This window comes from Pleurodeles waltl, chromosome 1_2 (assembly GCF_031143425.1).
Source record: "Pleurodeles waltl isolate 20211129_DDA chromosome 1_2, aPleWal1.hap1.20221129, whole genome shotgun sequence".
Classification (NCBI taxonomy): domain Eukaryota; kingdom Metazoa; phylum Chordata; class Amphibia; order Caudata; family Salamandridae; genus Pleurodeles; species Pleurodeles waltl.
In genome coordinates this window covers 326,444,496-326,467,145 of record NC_090437.1, presented here as the reverse complement: position 1 = coordinate 326,467,145, position 22,650 = coordinate 326,444,496, and the positions used below count along the sequence as shown (strand labels likewise).

The window sequence follows — 22,650 nt, the reverse complement described above, 5'->3', positions numbered from 1 at the left end:
TGCAGTTTGGCTTTCAGAAAAGCACGCCGAGTATATTGTCACATGCTCAAAGAAGTTGTCAGTCTCAGTTTTGAAGTATTACAAATAAGGAAACTAATTAATGGGTCTCATTAAGTGCAGTGCGTTACAAGGCTAGGAGAGAAACATTTCTGCTAAGATAAATGCACAAAGTAATGAAACCTTATTCTTAAATGACTGAGCGGGTCTTGTGCTTCCCGAAGAAAGAATGCTCGGTAACATCTGTAACAAGAACAGTGCAGAGGGACAGGAAAGATAACTGCTTGTTTGCTCACAATAATAATAAGAAACATGAATCTGGATCTCGGAAGGAAAAGCAAGAAAACAGAATTAACGATTTAATGGAAAGAATAAAAACAAAACATCAATGACATGATGAATGAAAAACTTAAAAGTAAACAAACATTCAGGTGAGGGTTTTACAGCAGGTGGTTTATCGATGATGTGAGGGGTGCCGCGCTATGGGTGATGACGTAAACATTTATAAACATTTGAATCACTATAGGGGATTGGTACATATTGGGCGCTACTGTACAAAATTGTCCAAATCGCACCTTAAACACATGGGCCTTCTTTTACGACCACCTCCTGAAAGGACAGCGAGAGGAGCTCAGATTTGAGTTGGGATCTCCACTAAATGCCCTCTCAGAAGAGATCTGGACTAAAATATTTTTTGCTCTACAGAATAGACAGGTGTCCCAGATTTGAATACTTCAAATGTGCACCTACTTTAGAAGTTTCCCAGCTGAGCACACATAAGATAGTTAAAGGTAAGCAAGTGTAAAGCTGCAAGATACTATCTTGGGGTAAGTGTCACTGAAAAAGAAAACGGGTAGAATAGATGGACAATGTTATATTAGATGTCTCCTTTAAAGCACACCAATAGTTTGTTGGGCCTACAGCTAAAAACAAAACGCAACTGCTATTGAGAAGAGAATAATACATACTTAGAGAAAAGATAAGGCAGGGAACAGCGGAAAATTGGATCAGGAGGGATCGATCTTAGAACCGATGGAAGTGAAGTCTAAAATGTTGGAGCCAAAACTAAAAAAAACCACGTATTACCACACGACTTGTTTGTTATCTGTACCTGCCATCAAAGTACATTAGCTTTTACGTTCATATGCAAAAATAGCTAAATGTGTCATCGTATTCCCATTCAGTTGAACATTTTTTAAAGAGATCAATGGAGGCGACAGCTACTTCAATTACCCCTATGTTACTGGGTTAATTTTACAATGGCAGTTGCCTAAGTGTTGGTCCTTTTCCTGTCGTCCTTCTGAGTGTCCAAGTCTTGTTTCACTGCACAGTAGCTCTGCTCCTAAATTCATCACTTGTACATCTGTAAACCATGTTAGAAGAGGATGTCAGGCAGACGCATAACTGATGTTCTATAACGTAGAGAGAAGATGGGGCGATGGTTCAGCACTGCCTAATACCTTATCAAACACTACCTTCTAAGGTCATTCCTGACATCTTACACTCGCAGGTCTCTCATCTCTCCTCACATGTCCCATCTCCTATACACAGCCGCCATCCTCATGCTCCTTCTCAAGAAATCTGCGTGGGATCAGCATATTCTCCATAACTTACCTAACACCAGGCATCGCAGACTTTAAAAGGTTACATTATGTTTATTACATTGGGACCACTTATGAAACATTAGAGTTTATTTTCCATTTTATATGAACTCTTCACCTTGTATGCATTCTGTACATCTAAATTGTTGAGTTCATCATGACATTTTCATATCGTCACTGCACGTCTGCCTTGTTTCAGGAGATTTTGTTAACTTTTAGGGTTTTATTTTCGTAAAATGATGATCTGGGTTTTCACATCATCTTCCGTTTTGCTGATTTCCTGCTGAACTGTTGCCTTTCTTTAGATCTCACCAATTACAATTTCTATTTGCAGCACTACCACTCTGTATGCAACTGACAGATTGATATTGAGATATAGAAATAAAAGGATGCCACATGGGAAAGACGGTATAATTCATACACATTGAGTCTGCTACGAAGTATCTAAACAAAACAGTTTTCTTTGAAGGCCAATCAATTCACAGGCTTTTATGAAATGCCAGTATTGTTCAGAAGGACTGAGTGATAGTAGAAATGTCTGTGAAACAAATATGTAAGTGTGTGGCACATGCATACCTTTAAAGCAGGATCAGTTAACTCCGCAGGACACAGTTTGCCCTCTTGTTGAAAGTTTTTCACTGGTTGAGATTCAGACCAAGTGGGGGGAGAAACACATTCTAGTTTATCTTCTAGGAGGTCGGCAAAGAAAAGATCCTTCTTCGTAGTTGCAGATCTGACAAATATTTCTCCGCGGGATATGCTGTCTTTCCCTCCCTGGGGTAGGTCTAATGTGGAAGGATCCTTACATGACAGTCCTAAATCAAGTGTAGGCAGGGAGCGAGGCCAGTTCTGAGCTGCAAGACTGACTTCTTCCTCCAAAATCATTGGTTCTGCTACAGTGTCCATTATCATAGGCGAATATCTTCCACCCGCATTAAGGTTCTGAAAGAAAATAAAAATAAAAACTGCAAAGTTTCATATCAAACATTGATCAAAATAAATCAGGAATGTTTTTAAATGACAACATTAAGGCAAAAAACGCCCAATGGCATAAAACCAAAACAATGTCCAAGGATGTGCTTGTGGTCGGTGACCCAAACCTAGATCAGTACCTGTTTGTTCATAACCCAAATTTGTTGGGTGTCTGCAGTATTGTTTTCTTAGCCGAATACCCACTTGCCAGAGACAGAGAGAGAGTATGCACGATCAATTTCATATTTGCTCCACCCTAAAAATATCAATCTTTGCAGGAATGTTTTAGTCCTTATTATTCATACTGTTATAACATTCATTAACACAAACGCAATGCATGCAGAGTTTTGCAAAAAGTATGCAGCACGTATGTATAGAAGACTTCACATAAGAGAAGAAGCCAAACATGAGGACTTCATTTCGCAGGCAGAGACATAAACCAGATTTATCCCATCCATCTGCAGAGGAAATGACATAACTGATTTCTCGATCACAGCACTCTGCACTCCTCCCTCCTCCCAGGACCTACTTAATGGCAGCTGCAGCACAGAGGAGCACAGTGGGTGTGCCGCTGGCTTGCCGAAAGCAAGCCCGTCTGTGCCTATCCGTGCCTGGACTGTGCCCAGGAACAGGAACCCTGGTTCTCTACCCACTTCTACTTTGCCACGCTCATCCATGCTCTCAACCCCGGCTGCCGTTCTGCTGCCACACTACACAGCATAGATGGAGCATTAGCATGTGCCTCCTGCAAGTTCTCATGCACTTTCCCACACTCTACACCTCCACTCCAGCACCAAGCACCCAACTCACTCACAGTAATACAGACCAGCCACCTGGTCACAGTCACACAGACGAAATACCACCCATGCAAAATGCCACACTTGCATGCAAGCTCCTCAACACCCACTCGCTCACTAAAAATGCCACAGAGCTATGGCACCTAATGCACAATCATGCTTCAGAGTTGCTCTTTCTCATAGAAACATGGCTAACCACATCCTCTGCACAGAACATCACTACAGCCATTCTACGGGCTACAAGACTGCAAGGCAAGACCGTTAGTACAAGCCCAGAAGTGGAGTCGCAATCATATTCAAAGATACCATCAACCTCATCACACAGACACACTCACAAGCTACATTGACCCCTCACTTTCAAGAAACACATCACAACGAACTTCTACCTGGACAGAGTCCTCATATACAGGCCACCAAGACCATGCACTAATTGTGCCAGTGACATCATGGACTTCTTTGTACCCCTCATTATCAATGCCAGCACCTTCATCTGCCTTGGAGATCTTAACTTTTAACAAGAAGACTGCACCGATCCAAACTCCATCGCCCTACTAGAAAACTGTAGAAACCTTGGCATCACCTAGAACGTAACTGAATCCACCCACACTACCAGACACCTACTGGATCTAGTTTTCTCCTCAATCAGCAGCATCACAGTCAACAAGCCAGCAACTATGACCTGGACAGACAACACCTTCTTGAGTTTCAACAAACCCATCCCACACCACTACAGACCTACCATCACAAAAAACACCCAAACCAGCTGGAAAGGAGGCATCACAGATGAAGAGTGGGCTTCCACCCACCTCATGCACTGACCCAAGCACACCAGCAACTTGGTAAAAGCTATTAGGAACCTATACAGCTAAACCACTACCTGCACCAACACCCTCGCCCCTAAAGCATAACCCAATGTCAAGAGCCAGACAACAGGTCAGCTGGTACACAGAGGAACTCAGGCTGACTAAACACCATTGCAAGCCACTGGAGCGCAAATGGAAAACAAGTCAAGACACCACAGAACAAGACATCTTCATGTCAGACAAATCGCACAGATCTTGCAGATCTCATTGACGCTGGCGCTAACAGCAGCAAGGAAATCTTCATGATCAATAAAGATTTCACTGTGCCGCCTGCCGCCTCCAGCAAGATTACATCCTCACATGACCTCTGCAACAAGTTCTTGGAATTGTCTGTAACAAAATCACCTCAATATACTGCAACTTTGACCTCAACTGGACCCTGTCACTGTCGCAACTCAACTTCCCATCATGGCCGAAGAATGAACCTTGACCTAGTGACCCGTCACTACTGTCAAAATCACTGCTACCATGAAGACCACCCACTCAGGGGCCCCAGCTGACCCTTGGGCCCACCACACCTTCACCAAAGTGCTCCTACCAGTCAACAAAGCACTAACACCCATCCTCATCACCTCAGCAACGTTCCTGAATACTTAAAACATCTCACTATCATGCCTTTGCTCAAAACCATCAGCTGACCCAGTCACACTTTACACTTCTTAGAGAAACTAATCAACTGACACCTCACTGACCACCTCAGCAACCACCAACTCCCTCGCACCACGCAGTCCGGATTCAGACCCAACCATAGTACAGGAACAGCACCCTTGGACTCCTGCCGATCAGCAAAGCACTAACACCCATCCTCTTCATCTCCATCGACTCTGCTACATTCCTGGACACCTGAAAACATGCCACTGTCATGCTCAAGAAACCATCCGCTGACCTAGTCACACTACTCAATTTCAGACCCATCTCTGTCAGCCTATCAAAGTGATAGAGAAACTAATCATCTGACACCTCACTGACCACCTCAGCAACCACCTGCTTCTTGACACCCTGTAGTGTGGAATGAGGCCCAACCAAAGTACAGAAACAGCATGCACAGCTGCCTGATCCTTGATAGAGAAGACATGGCAGCCCTTACAGAACTCTCTGCAGCATTTGACATAGTCTCACACCATATCCATTTGACATAGTCTCACACCATATCCTCACCAAATGCCTGCACAAGACTGGCATCTAAGTAGCCGATTTCAGTTGGATACGCTCTTTCTTCATAGACAGAACACAAGCTGTCAGCTTATTCCTCAGAAGTCCACAAACTCAACTGCAGAGTGCTTAAAGGTTAGTCACTCAGCTTCACTCTCTTCATGGCATACATGATCCCTCTGGCCAATGTGATTCCCGCACATGATGATGATGACAGCCAGCTCATACTTTCCCTCTCGGACAAGGCCCCCAAAACAAGAAACAAGTTAATTGCCAACAGGCCCAAAGTGGCTAACTAGATGAAAGAAAAATGCTTTAAGCTCAACACTAACAGGGCAGAAGTAGTGATCTTCAGCAAGAACACCTCGCTATGAGCCTCCAAATGGTGGCTGGTCGAATCTTGACCCGCATCCACACCGTGTACCGTAACCCCCTCTTCCTTGGGAACCATGTACCGATTTACAAAATGCCAGCCGCCACTTTTCTCTCAGGTTGCAGCTAGCTAATCATGACATTAGATCCATGGATAAATGGCAGATGCACGTCACTAGGTATACATAAATCTTTTTTCTTTAGAAGCTCCAAACAGATTCACACCCAATTACAAAACGATATCTTTCTGAACCAAGGTCTATTTTTCTGCCAAATTTGGTGCAATTCCGTTCAGCAGTTCCAGATGCAGTTGTGTCTAAAATCCCTAAAGGAAATTGCATGGGGCACACTAGTTTTGAAAATTTTGTGAAGATACGTCAAACGACGCCAAAGTTATTAGGAAAACAAAAAACGCTTTTCCTATGGAAACTAGGCCCTAACCAGGCCAACCAGTAGGATGATTTTATATATATATGACAGTCGCCAGTAGGTAGTTATAGTTAGGACCTAGTTTCCATAGAAAAAGTGTTGTCTGCCTTGCCTATATCTTTGGCAACGTTTGACAAATCTTCCCAAAATGTTCTAAAAAAAAAAAGTGTCCTACTGTGTCTTATTGTGCATGGTAAGTTTCAAGATGATGCGGCAAGTGGGGGGGGGGGGGTTGGGGGGGGGGGGAGGGTCGTCAATATAAGTGAGTTTCCCATGTTAATTCCCAAAGGTTTTTTGGACAAGCCCTTAACCCAAACCGCTGGACGGAATTACACTAAATTTGGCAGGAAGCTAGATCTTGGTGCACAGATTATGCTTTTTGTTATTTGGTGTAAATACTTTCAGTAGTTTTGGAATTAATAAAGGTTATAAAATATAGGTATCTAGAGGTTCGGATCCTTCTTGGATCCAACAGTCCACGTGCTGAAATCTGATTGGCTATCAACACTTCAACCAGGAAGTGTTGGCAGTCATTTTGGGACCAGGTGTAAAAATTAAAAAAACTCAAAAAAAAAAAAAAAAGAAAGGGGGAAGGATAAGAATAACCAAACACCCCCCAACCCCCCATTCATCCTTGGTTTAGGAGTCCCCGTGGGACCCAGCCAAGGCAAAAAAAATAACTATTTAAAAACAAAGCAATTCAGCAAAATCGGAGGTTGGATCTGCAGATTTTGCTGCCAATTAAAAAAAAAAAAAGAAAATAAATTCGAGTGCAGTCCCCCACACGTTGTTTAATAAGCCCCCAGGTGTGCCAGGTCCTGGGGCAATATGCAAATTATAAGTAAATGGAAGGGGATGCGGAGGACCCCTCCAAGGGCTTACTAAAGACCATTGTGTGCGCGCCTGCTGCCTGCCTGTCCCTCTTTCTTGCTGCTTTCTCCGGCCTCTCAGCCCCATTTTCTGCATGCCTGACCCTCCTGCTCACTGCTTTCCCCAGGCTCTCAGCCTTAGTTTGTGCATGCCTGCTTGTCCGTCCTTCTCACCGCTTTCCCCAGGCTTTCATCCCCAGTTTGTACATGCCTGCTGCCTGCCTGTCCCTCCCTCTCACCTCTTTCCGCAGGCTCTTAGTTTGTGTGTGCTTGCTGCCTGCCCGTCCCTCCTTCTCACTGCTTTCTGTGGGTTCTCAGACCTGGTTTGTGCATGCCTGCTGCCTGTCACTCCTTATCAACATTCTGTGCAGGCTCTCAGCCCCGGTCTGTGCATGCCTGCATGTCCCTCCTTCTCACTGCTTTACCCGGGCTCTCATCCCTGTTGTGTGCAAGCCAACTACCTAGCTGTCCCTCCTTCTAACCGCTTGCCCTGGACACTCAGCCCCATTTGTGTGTGCCTGTTGTCTGCCTGTCCCTCCTCCTCACCCCTTTCCCCAGACTCTCAGCAAGATTGTGTGTGACCGCTACCTGCCTGTCCCTCCTTCTCACTATTTTCTCCGGGCTCTTGGCCCCAGTTTGAGCATCACTGCTTTCTGCGGGCTCTCAGCCTCGGTTTGTGCATTCCTGCCCGTCCTCCTTCCCACCGCTTGCTGCGGGCTCTCAGCCCCACTGTGTGTGTGCTTGCTGCCTGTCTGTAACTCATTCTTACCATTTTCCCCGGGCTCTCAGTCCATTTGTGTGCATGCCTGCTGCCTGCCTGTCCCTCCTCACAGCTTTCCCTGGACTCTCAGCCCCAGTTTGTGCATGCCTGCTGCCTGTACCTACTTCTCACCTCTTTCTGGAGGCTCTCAGTCTCGGTTTGTGTGTGCCTGCTGCCTCCCTGTCTCTCCTTCTCACCCCTTTCCATGAGCTCTCAGCCCTGGTTTGTGCGTGCCTGCTTGTTCCTCCTCCTCACTACTTTCTCTGGGGTCTCAGCCCCAGTTTATGCATGCCTGCCAGTTCTTCGTCTCACTGCTTTCTGCAGGCTCTCAGCCCCGGTTTGTGCCTGCCTGCTGTGTGCCTGTCCTTCCTTCTTGCTGCTTTCTGTGGGATTCCAGCCCCGTTTGCGTGTGTGCCTTCTGCCCGTCTGTCCTTCCTTCTCAGTGATTTCCCTGGGCTCTCAGACCCTTTGTGTGCATGCCTGCCTGTCCCTCCTTCTCACTGCTTTCTCCGGGCTCTCAGCCCGTATGTGCGTGACAGCTGCTTGCCTGTCCCTCCTCAGCTGCTTGCCTGTCCCTCCTTCTCATAAGTTTCTCTGGGCTCCCAGCCTTTCTTTGTACATGCCTGCTGCCTGCCTGTCCCTCCTTCTCACTGCTTTCTGGGGGCTCTCAGCCCCGGTTTGTGTGTACCTGCCTGTCCCTCCTTCGCCCCACTTTCTGTGGGCTCTCAGCCCCATTGTGTGAGTGCCTGCTTGTCCTTCCCCCCTCACCGCTTTCCCTGGGCTTTCGGCCCCGGTTTGTGTGCTGGTTGCCTGCCTGTCCCTCTTTTTCTCTGCTTTCCCCGGGACACTAAGCCCCGGTTTCTGCGTGCCTGCTACCTGTCTGTTTCTCTTTCTCACAGCTTTCTCAGGCTCTCAACCTTGGTTTGTCTGTGCCTGCTGCATGGCTGTCTTTCCTTCTCACTGCTTTCTGCGAGCTCTCAACCCTGGCTTGTGCGTGCCTGCTGCCTGCCTGTCCCTCCTTCTCACCACTTTCCCCAGGCTCTCAGCCCTGGTTTGCACGTGCCTGCCTGTCCTTCCTTCTCACCGCATTCCGCAGGTTCTCAATCCCGGTTTGTGCCTGCTGCCTGCCTGTCCTTCCTTCTCACCACTTTCTCTGGGCTCAAGCCCCATATTGCGAGTGCCTGCTTCTTGCCTGCCCCTTCTTCTCACCGCGTTCTCTGGGGTCTCAGCCCTGTTGTGTGCATGCCTGCTACCTGTCCCTCTTCTCACTGCTTTCTACGGGCTCTCAGCCCCGCTGTGCCTATCTGCTGCCTGCTTGTCCCTCCTTCTCACTGCTTTCTCTCGGCTCTCAGTCCCGTTTTGTGCATGCCTGCTCCTTGACTTTCCTTCTCACTGCTGCCCTGTGCTCTGCCATCCATGAGGTTTCTACTCCTGCTGTTTTTTTTCAGTAAATCTAAGAAACCTGATTGCATGCACTTGCACAAGAGAAAAAACTGTATCAAGGTCAGAGGGACACCTTCCCCCAACAGAGCTCTCTATCAAAAGGCAATGCACATAAAAGTGTCCATCAGTGGCGGCCAGTATATATAGGAGGGAGGGGGCGGGACACACATGCACGGTCACACTCACTCACTCATTCATTCATTCATTCATTCATACGCACATCCATCCACTCACAGCACTCATTTTAAATATTGCAAACATAAATGCACGCACCAAACCTTCATTTTAAAAAACACTCACACTTTTACCTTCAGCTCTGCCTCGAAGGTTCCAGGAGGGTTGGGGCTGCTGCCTTCCCTTATTGGCTGACCTAAAGGAAGGCAGCAGTCCCAACTTCGTCACAAAGTGGGATGGGGTCAGTGAGACTTCTGACCCCACCCCATTCTGTGACGAGGTGTCACTGATTGACACTCGCCCTGGGCGCTTCAAGGCTTAATCCTGAAGCACCCAGGTCAAAGTCAATGGGTGATGCTTCCCCTCTTCACCGAGGGGGAGGGCCTTAGAGGCACCTTTGCTGAGCTGAGGAAGTCATGCCCATAGGAGCTGTGACCTCTTCAGCCCAGCAAATTTCAGCTCAGTCAGCTAGGAGCCTGCGCAAATCACGCATGTCTAGCTCCTGGCTGCCTTATCTGAAAATGAAGTGTCTGTCAGGCTGACCTTTGCTCAGCCTGACAGACACTCTTCTTGAGGGGCAAATGGTGGGGGCCGTGGCTCCTCATCCCCAATAGATGGGCCACGGCTGGTGTCAATGGAGAATATAGAATGCAGACAAATGATCAAAATATGAAAATAATTATGACCACATAATTTTTCTCAGAAGCTGCTGAAGGTCATGGCGCCCAATACCAAGGCTATCTAGTCTTGATTCCCTCTCATGCATCTTTAATCCATCACCTGACGCTCCCTGCCTCTTAAACTCACTCTTGTACTTTTTCTTTTGCCTTCTTTCCCATCTTTTCTGTTTTTATTGCTTTTGTTCCAAGTCAAACTATGATGAAGAAAAAATAAGTGCCTGTGCCCAAAAATTGGTGCCGTTGGACCCAACACCACCAACCGCCTCAAGTTAAGCATTGGGAGAGAATAGGTGGAAACTTGAGAAAATATACACATTTGCAGCTTGAATGAAACATACGATGGAAGAAATACACATTGAATAAATCATGTGGGTACAGCTCCCTGTTAATCCCACCTAACCGCTCTGAAGATAGCGCATCCTCAGACAAACAAACCCAATGATACATGAGCACATGTTGCAAAAAATGGTCTGTTGTGGAAATGACCCATCTATACACTTTGTGAGACTGAAACGTGTGATAAGAGAGGACTTAGAAATGCATCTCATTTACAACAAACAAGTTACTTACCTTCAGTAACGCCTTATCTGGTAGAGACATATTCTAGTTGCAGATTCCTTATCTTAGAATTTCCCTGAGGCGTGAATCTGGATTCAGAGATTTTTCTCAAGCAGTACGCCTGCGCTTAATTAGGTGGCGCCGGTCAGCTCTGCATTCAGCGTCGGCATCATGCACACCGGATATGATGTTGCGGGACCTATGTAGGCACCACCACTGGCGTGGTGATATTTCTTTTCACAACTTTCCACGCCAGGAGCTAGGAGCCATGAAGAACACTGACCAATGGTGCATCAAAACTACAGCCATGAAAGGGATGTCCCTGTCCCTAGAAATCAGTTCTCAGAGGGGGGAGGATGGTGGATCGATAAGGAATCTGAAACAAGAATATGTCTCTCCCAGATAAGGCATTACCGAAGGTAAGTAAATTGTTCATTTGAAACTTCTAGTTGCAGATTCCTTACCTTAGAATAGATACCCAAGCAATACCAGCCCTGGAGGTGGGTCTGCGAACCAAGATCAGACTAGGAAGTCCTTCAGGACCGAATGGGCAAAGTACCTGTCCCTCTGGACCTGACTGTCTAGGCAGTAGTGTTTAGTGAACATGTGCAGTGATGCCCACGTTGCTGCCTGACAGATGACCAGGACTGAACTCCATGAGCTAGCGCAGTAGTTGCATCTGCCATTCTGGTAGATTAAGCATGCAAACCCTGTGGGGTTGCTTTTTAGCCAATGTATAGCACATTTTAACACAGAAAACAACCCATCTAGAGGTGGTTCTTTTCTGCACTACTCGGCCTTTCTTCTCACCCACAAATCCAACAAAGAGTTGATCATCTGCTTGAAACTCTTTGGTACGATCAAGGTAGAACGTTAATGCTCTTTTTGGGCTTAGGCAGTGGAGTCTCTCCACTTCCTGGGCAGGGTGAGGGGGTGCATAAAGATTAGACAAGGTGATGGATTGGGCCACACGAAAGGGCGTGACCACTTTTGGTAAAAAGGAAGCCCTGTTGCAAAGCACCACTTTGTCAGGATAGATGGGAACCAGGGCAGCTTAGATGACAATGCCTGCAGTTCACTCACCATGCGGACAGATGTAATGGCCACAAGGAAGGCTGCTTTTAAAGTCAGAAGCCTGAGAGGACAATTATGGAGCAGCTCAAAAGGAACACACATTAAGAAAGTAAAAAACAGATTTAAATCTCATTGGGGCATTGTGAATGGTGATGGAGAAAACATATGGGTGAGACCCTTCAGTAATCTACTGACAATAGGAGATTTAAACAAGGAGAGTTGGTCAAGTAATCTCAGAATAGGAGATTTAAACAAGGAGAGTTGGTCAAGTAATCTCAGAAAAGCAGACAGAGCAGAAAAATAACATTTGAAGGTGCCCAAAGCACAGCCTTACTGGGCCAAAGAAAGTATAAACAAAAGGACCTCCGAAAAAGGTCAGAAAGTGGCTCAGCAGACTTGTCTGTGCACCATGCCACAAATGCATTCCATCGACAGGCTTATACCATTTGGGTGGAGGGATGTCTTGCTGCCAAAATAACGTTACAGACTTCAGGCGGAATGCCAAACGTTGTCAACTGTTGCCGCTCAATCTCCATGCAAGAAGGCGGAGACTGGACAGGTTCGGGTGAAGAACCTTCCCTGCTGCTGCAATACAAGATCCTCCCGAAGGGCAGTCTGATCAGAGGATCGATGGCCACGCTCAATAGCTAGAGATACCAGACTCTTCATGCCCAGTCCAGAGCCACGACTACTACTTGGTGGGCAGAAATGGTATGAGCGGAAAGGCGTACAGGAGGCCTGAGCTCCACTCGCTTCGAAAAGTATCACCGAGCGAGGGCCGCCTTGGAAACTCGAACGCGCAAAACTACTGAACTGCACGTTCTCTGCGGAGGCAAACAGATCTAAACAAGGCTCTCCCCACTGCAGAAAGAGACCTTGCAACACCCTCTGGATGGAGATGCCATTTTTGATGGATCAGGCATTGTCTGCTGAGTTTGTCCACTCTGGCGTTCATTGAGCCCGCCAGGTGTTAAACAGGGGAAATGCCCTGATGGTCCAGCCATGTCGAGAGGTGCAGAGCCTCCTGACAAAAAGTCTGCGACCCCACCCCGCCCTGCTTGTTGCAAAACCACATGGCGGTGGTGTTGTTCGTGAACGCCTGCCCTACTTTCCCTTTGAGAAAGGGAAGAAATACTTTAAATGCCAGTCTGATCGCTTGAGTTCCAAAAGATTGATGTGGAGCCCGGACTCTGCCGGAGACCAGGTGACTCTGATCTCTCCCTCTCCCATGTAGCCACCCCATGCCAGGAGTGACACATCTGTCACTACTGTCAGATCTGGTTGGGGAAGGGGAAAGGGTTCTGCCTCTGAACCAATTGCGGTTCAAAAACCACCACTGCACATCTTGCGTAAGTCCCTCTGAGATCTGGACCTCCTCTGAGAGTTTTCCTGATGCTGCTTCCACTGGTACTTCAGGTCCTACATATGCCATCTGGCATGCGTCAAAAACATGATGCAGGAGGCAATACTGCCCAGCAGCCTCAGTCATTCTCACTGAAATCCAGGATAGAGGCTGAAACATCGGTATCATAGTCTGAATATCCTGGGCTCGCTGCTCTGGAGAATACGTCAAAACTGCACCATGCCCAGAACAGCTCAGATGAAGGGGCGTGTATAAGAGGGAGTCAGGTGTGACTTCAGGACATTTATAGTGAACCCCAGCAAATGCAGGAGGTCCATCGTAGTCTGGAGGTGAGAGATGACAGCCTGGGCGAGCCTGCCTTCACCAGCCAGTCATCGAAGTAGGGGAATACCGAAACCCCTGACCTGTGCCGATGAGCTACAACCAATGTCATCCACTTGGTGAACACCAAGGGGGTGCTGGTAAGGTCAAAAGGAAGCACTGTAAACTGAAAATGCTTGTGGCCTACCGTGAACCGCAAGTAACATCTGTGGGCAGGCAGGACAGGAGTATGCCAATAGGTGTCCTGCAACTCCCACACTACCATCCAGTCCCTAGGTCCAGGGCAGATAGAACCTGAGCCAGAGTGAGCATTTTGAACTTCTCCTTCCTGAGGAAGAGATTGCGGGACAAAGGTCTAGGATAGGTCAGAGGTCCTTGTCCTTTTTGGGACCAGAAAGTAATGGGGATAACAACCACAACCTACTTCTGGCACAGGAGCCCTCTCTGAACCAAGAGAGCCGAACCCCTTAGGAAAGTAGCATCTTTCTGGCAAAGTTGCCCTCACTTTTTGCCTGGTGTCAGTATGTTTAATGTAGCACACTGGGATCCTGCTAACCAGGACCACCAGTGTCAGTGTTGGCTCCCGTAAATGTAGTTGTATGGTAACTTTTACAACCCGCAATTGGCATATTGGTGCACCCATGTAAGTCCCTGGTATATGGTACCTAGGTACCCAGGCATTGGTACACCAGGGATCCACTATGGGCAGCAGTATGTATTGTGCCACCTATGGGGGCCCATGCAAACAGTGACTACAGGCCTACCATTGTAGCTTGTGTGAAATGGTGCATGCACCTTTCACTTTAGATATAAGGTTTGCCTTATATCATGGTCACTCAACTCTAACCCTGTAAGTCACCCCTAAGGTAGGCCTTTAAACCCAAGAGCAGGGTGCATGGTTCTAAGTGTGAGGGCACCCCTGCATGAGCAGAGGTGTCCCTACAAAACCCTGACTCCATTTCCTGGGCTTTGTAAGTGCAGGGAAGCCATCTTAAGGTATGTAGTGGACACTGGTCAACACAAGTTGTCCATCTAAATAATAGCTTCACAGAACAGAAGCATGTTTGGTATCAAACATGTTAGAATCATGTAACTACACCGTTCCCAGTGCTAGTTGCATTATACTGTGTACTCTGGGGGGTCCCTAAGGGATCCCCAAAGTCTCCCTGTACAGCCTTGCAGGGTCTGCATGCCAGCCCATGCTGTTGAAGACCCCAGACACTGTTCTACCCTCCTGCTGCTGAGCCTAACGCGGCAGGGGAAGGAAGAACAAAGGATTTCCTGTAAAACAGAGGTGTGACCACGTCTTCTTTAGAAATAGGCGCCTCTGGGCTGGGGGTGCCTCTTGTCAGAACCCCGGCGCCGCGCGGGCGCGGCCGCTCCCCTCTCGCTTCCACTGCTGCTCTCTCTGTTCAGCCGTATGCCCTTCGCCTCTGCCTTCCCGCAGCAGCATCTGCCTACCGCTCCAAACCGCGACCCCTTTGTGGCAACAGCCACCTGTCAAGACGGTTGGGCCATTGGTGGCTCCACTGCCCCCATCATGTAACATGGACACAAGTACAAACTATAGGGAAGTGAGAGAGGACTTCGTTTCCCAGCTTTCCTGGGTGGCAGCCATTTTGGGTGTGGTCAGGCTATAAATACCTGCCACACCCCTCTAACCGTTGCTTCCTATTCAGAATTCCTTTGGAGGAGCTGGTGTTGTTCCTCGCTGCTGATTGGGCCTGTTCCAGTCTGCCTTCCCTTTGCGAGCGGCCGGCTCGCGGCGGTGAGAGATTTCCTTTGGAGGGCTTCCCTGGCCTCTTGGTGAACTCCGTGTTCGGAGGCTTTATTTGTTTGGGAAAGACCGAGTATGTTGCCTAGCAACATCTTACCCTCGGACGTCTTTCTCCCTTGAAACTAAAATAGCAATTTCTCTGTGTCATTTCTATTGAAGTTCACAATGTTATTATATGTATGTTTCTTTGCTCAGTGAATGCGTTATTTCTAGGCAAAAAGAGACAGTGACATTGTGGTTTTGTTTTTATGCATTCATTGTTGGGACTAGTGTTGAGTGAGTTTATTAACAAAAAAACGGCTGCATGATAGCTTCGCGCTTAGTGCGTGTTATTGTGGAATATAGTTTCAGTTCGTGTTTGGTGCTTCTAAACCAAGCAGGTTCTATTTAGAGAGATCCTCATTTCTCTGTAGAGCCTGCCATATACTCATGAGATAGGTTGTCCTGCGACATTTCTTGAATCTCTGGTGTAAGAGTGGTGCGTAGCTGCTTCGTCCACGATCACTTTAGAGGGACTTTGGTTCCCTGTTGGCATTTGAGATTAGTGAGACCATTTGCAAGGTAGTGATTCATTGTTGCATGGTTATTACTGTATTACTGTATATTCTGCATTAACCTCTTCCTTTTCAGATCTCCCTCCTGGCTGTTCCTTTCCGATTACCACTTCCCCCAGCTGGGCCCCTCCAACGTTCAGCGCCATAACGGTATCTGGCTTGGTGTTGCCTGGAGGTGGGCCCATTATTAGCATTGTGCAGATCCCGAGAACTTGGACCTCCTGACACCTCTGAGTGCCACAAGACTGCTTTGAAGGGCACATTTAGTGCCCTTCGTGCATAAACCTTTTTGAACCAGTGCAGGAACCCCCGGTTCCCGCTCTGGCATGAAACCACACAAAGGACAGGGGAGTGACCACCGCCTGGTCCAGCAACTCCTCTAGTCACCGGGACTCTGCCTGCACTTAGGAAAGTAAGAAGGAATCTCCATTGGAGTGAGTCACTGCTCTGAATCTGAAAGCACCTCAACGAGGACAACCAGCTTGTGGATCCTGCTGTCCCATAGACTCTTTGAGGGTCTACAAAACAGGTGATGGTCCTGTAGCTCTTCAGAGATCTGACCTATCTTCCTTGCAACTGAGAAGCATGCGGTCCCTCGCTGGATCTGCTTGGCTGGAACCCCTGTGCACAGGGACTGTTTGTCGTTGCCTAGGCTTGTTGGCAGTCTGAAAACCTCCTAGCTCCAAAAACCCCCAACCTCCAGCAGTCTCCAGCTCCAAGAACTAAGTCAACTCTGTAACTACTACAATGTGGGCATCCATCTTTGCTGTGCTGTTGAGGCCTCCCTTTGACTTCCTGTGCCTGCTGCCAGAGTGTCCTGCTAGGGGCCCCACCGATTCCTGCTGGCTCTCCCACATGCGGAGGGCAGGCACTGACCTCTACTTGTCAATGTTGGATCACCTGGACCTTGCTGGACCCCACAAATCATGCAAACTCTGTGCAACACTTCCCAGCATTTGCCAAGGCTTGTTGGTGGTCCTGCTGGCCCCTGACCCCTCTGCAATTCGACGATCAGCATGGAACAGGTCGTGGACAACTCCTGGGATTTTCCTGCATTGCCTGGACTCGACAGCTGCACTTCTTAGTACACCGTCCTACAGGAAAGCATCTCCGAGAAGGGTGGGCATTGCCCTCCTGCACCGGCTGGGCACCTCCGGGTGGTCTGGACTCTGTCCCCTCTTTCCTTACGTCTTCTTTTTCAGTAATCCACACCTGGGTTCCACCGACCTGGGCCAAGGATCACAACAGCAGTTGGACAATCAAGGTACCCATTGATTTCAACGTGAGATTCTGACACAATTTCAACCCTATGCACCCGGGCTCCCTGGTTTAGGTACTCTACTGTTCTAGGTATCCATGTGTGGGGGCACTATCCAATCCCCCTTTTTCCAACAGGAAGCCTCAGGGTCCTCTGGGAAGGGTCCTAAAATGCAAAAACTCCAACTGCATCTTCTCCATTTTATCCTATGGACACTGACCAGAGATTACTACTCTGCACATGGGCACCTGGGGAATTCTACCTACTTACCTTTGAGGATTTAGTACTTCCCAAGTCCCAAGGGACCTCGGGTGGTAGTGTGGGCTGGGAGTGATTTTCGCATTTAATTTTTTTTAGTATATGGTTCCCCCCTCGCCGATAGGGGCCCATCTTATTTTATGCATTTACTTACCTGTCGCTAAGTACATTTTTCTACGTTCATATCTCCGGTTAGGAGATATACCAAAGTTAGCTCTCGAGTGTGTGTTACAAGAAATATAACATATTTTTCAAACACTGGTGTGGGTCTTTCCTGAGTGTACAACACTAACTGGCCTGTGTGGTATTTCCAACCGCTTTACACCCTCCTGGATAAGTCTTAGCTGCTCTCCACAGCTACCCTCATGGGAGCTCTGGTTATCTAGAGCCGCCTACACTATCACTAAGAGTTGACTGGACTCAGTAAAGTGTGCTTCACCTTTGGGTGTACACCATACACTGAGCCAGCCTCCTACAAACTCCTCGTGGAGAAGTGCCAAGTCTGTCATCCGGTCATAGGATGGTGGCATGGAAGGAGGAGTAGTCTCAAAGGGGAGAGAGTAATGCCTTCGGACGATTTGCAAAACCCACCTGTCTGACATGATGGACTGCCAGTGGGGCAGGTGATGGCAAATCCTGCCTTCAACTGGTCCATGATGAGGAAGCGTTAAGACTAGGAAGGTTTGGAGACAGCGAGAGGGTGGGGGGGCTGGACTGGCTAGACTGCTGGCTCCCTGATTCATGAGGATGTTGGATCCCACATCCCTGGCTACTCAGGACCTGGGCAGCATGCGCAGCACGGTGGCTGGAGTGAAAATGGATGTGGTAGGGTGCCCCTTCTGTAGCCACGAAAGGGGCGAAAAGCAGACTGAGCGGGGAGAGGGGCAGTTGCAAGGCCCAGGGAACTGGCCGTAGCCCGGACTCCTTAAAGCGCTGGAGGGTAGAGTCTGCTTTGTCTCCAAACAGACGGTGCCATTAAAGGGAATGTCTATAAGAGTGTTTTGGACATCCCCCCGAAATGCCAGACGTCGTCAACCAAGCGTGGCACTCTAAGGCCACCACTGATGCAACCGATCTACCTAGTGAGTCAGTCGTATCCAGCCTACATCATATTGTGAACTTAGCTGCATTTTGCAGATCAGCAACAGCTTTGAAGAAAATGGCCCAGGCCTCCTCCACGACCTGTGGCAGGCACCTGCGCAACCATGTCCCATAAAGTATGGGTGTAACAGCCCAAAAGGCGTACAGTGTTCACTGACTGCAATGTCAGGCTGGACAAAGAAAACATCATCTTCCCAAGCTGATCCAGTCTCTTGGATTCTCCAATCTGGGTGTCTGGAAGAGAATGCATCTGGGGATGTGGAAGCCTGGATAACGAAGCTTTTAGGGGTCGGGTGCTGGGTCATTCGGAGCAGTTCTATAGCGGCGGGAGATTCTCCTGTTCACAGGAGCCCTTGTTCTGGATTTGGACCAGGTGCACAGCAGGACATCAGTGAGGGCTTCATTAAAGGGCAAAAGGGGGTGAGAAGAGGAAGCCCTTTGTCAGGAGGTTGGTACTGAAGTATCTCTGTCAGGAGGTTAGTATAACCAACATCGAAGGACCCAGGACCTTGGCCACTCTCTGCACCACCATGGAGTAGGACGCCCTCTCCTCTGTAGCCATAGTAGGGGGAGAAAGCGTGCCAACATCAGGGGAAGAGTCCAGTCCACTAGCCTCACCCAGGTCCGTCCACCAGACCATGGGATCTTCAAGCTGGTATTCAAAGGGTCCAGCGAACCCTCCCCAACCTCACAGTACCCCGATCGAAGAGAATAAGGGTTGTGATCTGACCTAGGGAGCAAGATTCCTGTCGTAGTAGGAATCAGTGTCTCGCAACGCGGTTCCGGCTCTGTATCGATGTCGGCAGTAAGGATGGGGTCGACGCTGACTGTGGGCATGGGCGGCGTCAGTTTGCAACCAGGAATGGATCCCTGGATGCCCCCTGGGCTGAGGATGAAGCGGCCGGAGTGGAACATAAAGGGGCCCCTGCCAACTCTGCGGGGCCTGAAGGCACTCCAGCAGAGTTAGACTGTCCAAATATGTGGCACATGACCTCCCAGAACTCGCGGAGTTGGGCAGGAGTCACTCCAACTTCTGGAAACTAAGAGAGGCACGGAGCCCACCCAGATGCAGGCTGCGAGGACGAAGGCCTGGAACAATGCTCCTTTTTCAGCGTGTTCAAGTCTAAGAACATTTGTTCTTCTATTTCTTCTTGAGCCTCGACTTACCCGACCATCCAGAGGACTTGAAGTGGGATGACAAAGAATGTGGGCTCCGTGACCGTTCTTGGGACCTTCCTCTCACCAAGATCAGGAGCGACGCAGAGCTGAGCACCGGGCCACAAGCAGCTTTAGGGACCGCTACCTAAAAGCTTTCGGATTCATCAGCACCTGAAGCATGACTTTGGGTCGTGGTCGCACTCCAAACACCACAAGCACACAAGGTACGGATCCGTCACAGACATCGCCTGATGACAGAATCCACAGGGATTGAACCTGGTCTTGCACGATGACACCTCGATACATCAGGAGTGCGAACACTTAAAACTCTTGGACAAAACATCAAAAAAGATCAATCAAAAAGTGACTGTGGGGTAGCTCTTCTTCAGATCTGCACTTGGCTGGCGTGGAAAAAAACAACTGACGTCCGCGCGCCGGGGTGGCACCTACGTAGGTCCTGCGACATCATATAAAGTACGCACAATGCCGATGACGGACACGGAGCCGACTTCCGCCACCTAACGGCACACAGGGGGACTGATCGAGAAAAATCTCCAGATCCAGACTGACGCCTGGGGGAAACGCTAAGGTAAGGAATCTGCAATTAGAAGTCTCTATCAGATAGCATTGTTTCTTACAACCAGGATGGCAACATCTTTGTGGACATGTGACAGTTTCAATTGGTATAGACTTAAAGGGAAGGGGACAGGAAGACTGGATGTGTCTACCTGTGGTGATCCAACATTTCATGCTCGTTAAGGTGTCTCAGAGAAATAGCAAATGTGCTGAGCCATTTCTACTTACTCACACATGAAAAGTCACACTTTATTGGAAAACATTTAAAGAAGGAAACCCGGGTGTAAAGGAAACACCATATGGTTCCTCAAGGCCACTCCTTGTCATCTGTGCCATGCGACATCAAGGGGGCCAGGTTTAGGACAGAGACCACATTTCAAGTCAATTTGTATGGCATGATAATTCTATATTGCAATGTACACCAGTCAAAAACTAACTAGCACATTTCATCAAGGCAGCACAAGAACATACAACGCTTTGCAGTTAATGCACATGACACAGTTTGGCTTCAGGAGACTAAATAACTGCCAAAATATACCATGCGCTTGCGCTTCCTTGATTACCACTGTTAAGACAGAGTGGATAACCAGCAGAAGAGAGTCAGGCAATGTGCTGACAGAGGATAAGCAGGCTAACTGTGTGGAAAAAGAGAAAAAATTACTGTATGTGACTGTCCCGTGTGTGTGTGTGTGTGTGTGTGTGTGTGTGTGTGTGTGTTTATGTGTGTGTGTGTATATATTATATTCACTAAAAATAAAGAGGCTACAGGGACATTATAGTTAGGAAATAGAATAAAGAAAACCTTAGAAATTCACTGAAAAAAAACAAAGGTTACAGGGACGTTATAGCTAGGAAATAGAATAAAAAGCCATAGAAATTCTCTAAATAAACCAAAGGTTAGAGAGACATTAGTTAGGTACTGAATTTACTTGCACAAAACTATAGAAATTCAGCAGGTATAGTTACCAGCCCTAACTATAACTTACACTCTTGCAACACACTGCTTATGACCTGGGGTTGCGGGAGGGCCGTGCATCCCCCGCATATTATTGAAAGTTGGCCGCAGGGAAGTGGAGGTCCACAGGACCATCCCCCACATTAACAAAATAATTTTGCCCCGGGGAGGTGGTGGTCCCTAGGGCTTCAGGGGTGCACGCAGGCCCCCTGCACACAACTAAATCTGTGCCCCAGGGAGGTGGTGGTCCCCGGGAAAGCGGGAGGGCCCTGTGGGCCCCACACACAACTAAATATTTGCCCCAGGGCAGCGGTGGTCCCCGGGCTGCAGGGGGAGGCCACAAAGCCCTCTGTAGTTACTACAGAGGGCCCACTTTGCATGTAATCTAATAAACGACCAGGGAGGTGGTGTCCCTGGGACTTCAACAAATCCAGGAGGAGGGCCCTGTGTGCTCCCCTCCTTATTTTTAACACGCCCCAGGGACCTGGCCCATCTGTGGGCTTCAATTTTTAAAAAAGGGTGGAAAACTGTATTTTTTTTTAAAATCTGGATCTGCTCATTTTTCCGAGTTTTTTTTAATTTTATTATTATTTTTACATAATGCTTTCAGCACCAAAGCTAAGTGGTCGGGGTGTCCCTATCCTGGCCCCTTTCTTTTTTTTTTTTTTTTTTCTTTTTTTTTCTGGGACTCAGCTGAAGCCAAGTCCCAAGATGTCTGCCAACACTTCCTGGCTGAAGTGCTGGCACCCAATCAGATTTCAGCACGGGGACAGCTGGATCCACAGAGGATCCGTATCCCTATTTATCTATGTTTTTTAAACTCTAAACAACTGAAGGTGTTGTGGTCAAATGCGTTAAATTCATATTTATGCAGTAAACGCTTAAGTCACAGAATCACCTAATCCAGACTCTCACCATGGCCCTTTTTTATCAATAAGGTATTTAAAAAAACAATGACTAAACATTCCTATTTCAAACAATGCCCAATATTAGCTGCACTTAGAAGAGAACTGCTTTTTTAATCTATCTGCCCCAAAAAACAAGTTATATACCTTTAGTAACACTATTTCTAGTGAATACTCAAACCACAGATTCCTCACCTTTTGAATATCCTCCGGGATCCAGATAGTATCTAGAGACCTTTTTATCACTAGTGCTCAAAAACACTCCAGAAGGTGGCATTATGCAGCTCTGCGCTGGCTCCATACCACCCTGGAAATAACAGAGCAGAGTCACATATAAGCACCACCTCTGCACATTATCACCAGTTTCTTGTCTTCCTTTTCTGTGACCTTAGCATGGAGCTCAGAACAAAGTGTGCTGATTTCTACCTTGCAGCCTTTTTAGATGTTGATTTGGGCAGTCCACTGAACCTCAGAACCTGCAGGGGGGAACACAGTGAGGAATCTGCAGTTACATAGCACTAAATAGGGTAAAGTTTTCTTCTGATGGACACTTCAAACCAGATTCCTGACCTTTTGAATAAATATCTTAGAATTGGGGTTGTTGGTTGAGGCGGTGTGAGCCCTTCTGAAGCAACATCCACAATTCTTGTCGGGGTGAACCACAAAAAGTCACTAAATTAACC

General features: G+C 47.9%; 1 protein-coding gene across 12 annotated transcripts in view; it reads right to left on the bottom strand.

Moving 5' to 3' along the window:
• The window catches only part of MPDZ (multiple PDZ domain crumbs cell polarity complex component), a 1,044,214-nt gene that overhangs the window by 559,704 nt on the left and 461,860 nt on the right, over positions 1–22,650 (bottom strand). For all 12 annotated transcript variants that reach the window (XM_069238948.1, XM_069238974.1, XM_069239000.1 and 9 more), the window contains one exon: positions 2,175–2,540. In XM_069238948.1, the coding sequence (XP_069095049.1) occupies positions 2,175–2,540 (366 nt within the window). The remainder of the gene's footprint in view (positions 1–2,174; positions 2,541–22,650) is intronic.